This window comes from Sesamum indicum, linkage group LG3 (genome assembly GCF_000512975.1).
Source record: "Sesamum indicum cultivar Zhongzhi No. 13 linkage group LG3, S_indicum_v1.0, whole genome shotgun sequence".
In the NCBI taxonomy this organism is placed as follows: Eukaryota; Viridiplantae; Streptophyta; class Magnoliopsida; order Lamiales; family Pedaliaceae; genus Sesamum; species Sesamum indicum.
This window is the reverse complement of record NC_026147.1, coordinates 19,421,690-19,426,691: the sequence shown is the minus strand read 5'-3', so window position 1 is coordinate 19,426,691 and position 5,002 is coordinate 19,421,690. Positions and strand designations below refer to the sequence as shown.

Here is a 5,002-nt window from a genome sequence, read left to right as displayed (position 1 = left end):
ATTCAGCTTCCCTAAACTCTAAGTTCCGAATGAATTTGTGGGTCAACAAATCGACGATATCTTGCTGAGTCGAAATAAATAGGATAACACTATAGACTACACAGACGGTGGTGCTAGAACCCAAAATCAGGACGAAAGATTGATAACTACGCCTTTGATTCACCAAGCTCAGCATCCTTGAGCACGGTTATTTCCATTCCCTCCTTCAATAATCTGAATTCCTCTTCTGTCAAGCTGTGCTTCGCGTGGGGTATTATCTTAGAATTACCCTGTTTTTCGGCTTCCACAGCCCAACTATAAATTATCATGCCAACAACTGCGACGACCATTCCCATGATGTTCTTAAATGTCAGCTCGGAATCAAATAGCAGCCATCCCAACGTAAGGACACACACTGTTTTCATGTGACCCAAAACTTGGAAGGAAACGGCTGAAAAACGTCCAATGCAGAGGTACTGACTCACATTGCAGAACACAGCAAGAGAGCACGATAGGAGAATAAATAACTGCAAAAATTGCTATCTCATGTTAGATATACAGTCTACAGAGAAGTATTTATACAGGTAAAATGACCACTATCATACACCGCTGTAAAATGTAAATATGGTTGAGGCAACTTAATGGATACTTACTATGGCTCCACTACCAAACTGGTAGTCTAAAATCAATTTTCCAGAAAGGTAATAATCGATTATAGGACCCAGCACAAGGAGAGATCCAGCTTGAATAGGAGCAGTTCTACTCAACAATTCGAACGATCCAATAGAGTACTTCTTCTGCAAGGACCCTATTGACTGCATCCAAAAGACAAATCACCAATCATCAACCACAAAATAAATGTAGGAGACAAAAATATTCACTTTGTTACAAGGGTGGGCATCCAATTTTAGATGTGAAAAGAGGACCTAATATTTTAGGATGCTACTAGCCTTATTTTCAAACCTTCTTCGCCTTAGGAAAACATACTACGCACTGAAGTGCTCAATAAGGTATTATTAACGCGATACTTGAGCTGAACAGTTATGAGGAAAAGACTAAAGGACTTGCTAAGTATAAAAGTTTGGGCATGAAGCAGTGGCAACATAAAAAACTATATATTTCCCAACTAGCAGGCCTCACCCTCATATAACTGGGCTGTTCTGATATGTCGAGTCCTGGATTTGCATTTTTGGGAACTTAATGTTCACATGTAACAAATGAAAATACACTATGAAAACCAACAAAGCCCACAGGTACTACTTCTTGGTATTTTCTTTAAAATCTATTCTTGAAAATTCGACCTTGACATCATCTTAGAAAGGGAGTTATCACAGACAAAGTACATAAGTTTATGTGCTACCCAGTGTATCAGCATAAGGCATAAAAAACAAACCAAAACTTCATATTTTGTTCTCTGCACGGGATATGGACAGAGAGCAAAACAAAAATGGCTGAAAGATATTTTGACCTATCACAAATCTTTACTGCATAACAAGACATAATCGGCCATTTTACTGCGATTTTCCAAATCACCTGTAAAATATAAAGAATCAATGTTCACACCTAGATCCCAGCACAACTGCCTTAACAAAATTTGGAAACTGTATCATCATCGGAACACATCATAAGCCACTGAGAAGTGATAGACAAAATCAACACTATGCAGTTTATTGTTATCTTGAAAAGTGGAACATTACTGTATGAAGGACAAATGCTGTTTACTCACAATTTGCTGAAAAGATGTTGAGAGAACTGCAATACAAGCACATATAAATCCTTTGGCATTCACTTTGACGTCCGTCACAGTGCAAACACCAACACCTATAACCACAACCACAACAGACATTTTGACTTCATTCGTGTACTTCTTACTGTGAAGGATCCATTCCATTACACAGACCACCGGAATCATGCTCAATTTTGAGATCTACACCAAAAATACAACAAACAGTTAGTTGAATCCAGAAAAAGATAAAATTTACATAGATCTAACTGAAAAAGAAATCAACCAAGCTGAAATGATAGGATATTCATTTCCTCTAAGCTCCCTGCCCATCTAAACTAAAACACTAACAAGAACAGAAAAACAAATATTAATGATTTACCATAAATAAAACTCATCAAAACCTGAGTTGGTGGACCTACATATTATCATGCACAGACGTTTAAGAGATTGAATTAATGATATTCCCTTCATGTTTGAAGTCTAATATTCCTAGTATAATCAGCATGCAATGTGAACTTCACTTCACTAAGCATATTTGTCGAGAACAAGAAGTGAGTTAAAATTGGGAAAGACAAGCTGGTTTATGGTGAAACTGCTGTCTTACATTTGATGAAAAAATCCTTCAGAAGAATTGTCCTCATATTACCCCTAATCAACCAACATTCTTACTCAAGACTTTAATAATGTCAACAACATCTCATCCAAGGTTGTACTATCAATAAATGATATGGAGCAACTCAAATGCCAAGATATAACATCTTGCTTTTCCTAGTTCAGAAGAGTTACAACTGGTTTGATACACAGCCGCGGACTGAGTTGAAGCATATTCCATCACTCTAAAACCATGAAAATATACCATTACTAGATTAATAGAATTTTGGGCAAGTAATACCTATAACTACCATTTTAAAAATCCGGATGCACCAAAGCATAAACATATATGTGGAGCATATCGAAACATACTTGGTAAAATCCAACTGAATTCAACATGAGGCTGAAATTCATCCCTGCGATAGACATATTTGCTACAATTGAGAACCAGAGAAGTTCCCAAAAAGGCACGTGCTTTGCTGCGGAAAGGCCCGTCGCATTTGATATCATGCCAACAAGGGCAGTGACAGCAAAATGGAAACCAGTCAATGTTGTGGCTGCAGACAGAAAAACATGAAACAAATATCAAAATTGTAAAACGATCGAGGACAAGCATTTAGTTAAATAGATCGGAGTTGGATAAAGTAACATTCTTGATGAAACATATTGAAACAATTGACATTTAAGAACAGATCAGTAATCTGCAACAAATAAAGTAAATTCTTAAACCAACTGAAACTCTAAAATAGTCTTTCTTAATTCGAAGTGGGAAAAGGATGCATTCTCTTGAGAACAAATTAAACTCCGAGAAGCAGCAAAGCTTTTGCATCCCACATATCAACTTCAAATCCACACAGAATTATGAATCAAAAAAATCGAAACCGCAAACTGAGGCCTGATTAAAACCCATAAGATTTTGTTGCTGAAGTAGAAACAAAGTGCACATTGGCAAAATGAGCCTAATGGTGAATCAATGACGGTGCTTATCCATACTAAGAAGCTAAAATACATGTTGAGATCCACGAGCAGAGATCCCAGAGAAGGGCGCAGCACAAGAACACGCCCAATTAGACGATTTTTTTCAAGTAATTTGAGACGGGAACTAACCAAAACTGAAAGCATATCCACCGGAGGACATGAGTTGCTTATTAGCCATGATGATGCCGACAGAACTGATGACATTCATAGCCCACGCACCGACATCCGAAACTGCCGACGATTTCTTCTCTCCCTCCATTCTAATACCCCACCTCAACTATCCGCTACTTCACTAAGCCCAGAAAAAACAGCAACAGCTTCTTGCTGATCAATCACCAACAACTTGAGCAAAAGAACCCACCGAACAGATCCGCCCGTCACAACAAAATTGGGGGAGAGCGGAAACTGAAAGAATGGAAGTGCCCGGATGGAGATCTCACATTGAAATGATACTCATGTATGCTGCGCCGACTAAGAAACACCGATCCACACTCAAAACAAGAAAATCCCCAGAAACCCAAAACCCAATTACAGCGATCCAAGAATCAGTAACAAGAAGCGAGCAGATCTGAAATCTTGTTGAAATTATATATGTATGAGTAGTGGATGAAAACAACAATGTCCGGGCCTCGATTTCACGCTTTTTTTACTTGGCTTTCTCTGCCCAAGTTTTTGGCTTTACATAAATTACGCAGTCCCTACTGGCGCCCGGCTGCCTTCCTATCGCGTCCACTAAACGGCACCTTCCATACCTTTTCTACATCTACCTTAATGGTAAATGCTGTGTTCTTTATTGCAAAATTACTACTTAGTAATAAGATTTATTTGAGGAAGGTTTGTGTACATTGCACTTTACCTTTTTAAATTTCACTTTTCTAGACATATTGACCCCAAGTAATAATTTAATATTACACTTGGATTCAAGAATTTGAACTTATGAAAAAAATAATTAGAGGTATGATTTTATACGAATACAAATCAAAAGAATTTGAAATATGTGGTTATTTTACAAAATAAGTTTAAAATGAAATAGTTTTGAAAATCTTTTTTATATTGAATTATTCAAATAAGTTCAAATGATTTCTTGCAATGGATTTGAAAATTTTAGAGGAAATTATTTAAAAATTGTAAAAAAAAAAAGTTACAAAAATGGGACTCTTTTTTAAAAATTTGGAAATTTAAAACAGAATCGCTATTCATGATAGTCTGCCATTTAATTAAAAAATAAAAAAGATAAGTATCGCCTGCATTTGTATGGAGTTGTGTCAAAACTGTTGACACAGTCATAGTTTGTCAACGATTATGAGGCAGACTTTTGTCTACCCTCTAGCTCCCTCCATCTCCATCGCGCTGGTGTACAAAAAAATTCTACACTTTCTGTGAGAGGGAAAAACTCCTTAGTTCCAACGAAAAATTTCCATCTCAATGTTTTTTTTCTGTTATTGGTGAAAACGAATTGAAAATTTACAAAACCAATTGAAGATTTTCATAGTTGAAACTAATATGATAAGTTGCTTTTACTAAAAATTTTCAAATTATTTATGTATTTAGTTGTTTTTCTTATGACATTATAATTAGCTCAAATTATATATAAGTATATATATATATTATACTTTGTTGTGAAGATAGAACAGAGCAAAATAACATAGATATTCGCAATTGAAACTAGTATAGTAAGTTTTGGTTGTAGTATAAGCAACTTACTATACTAGTTTCGATTGTAAAAAA

General features: G+C 36.0%; 1 protein-coding gene across 1 annotated transcript; it reads right to left on the bottom strand.

The window, feature by feature from the left end:
• Positions 1-4,048, bottom strand: LOC105158844 (UDP-galactose transporter 2; the record flags this gene model as incomplete). Its single annotated transcript, XM_011075735.2, is given in 5 exon segments — positions 1-506; positions 633-794; positions 1,706-1,906; positions 2,669-2,853; positions 3,404-4,048. Coding segments are annotated over 5 exon segments (1,038 nt in total). The 5' UTR covers positions 3,534-4,048.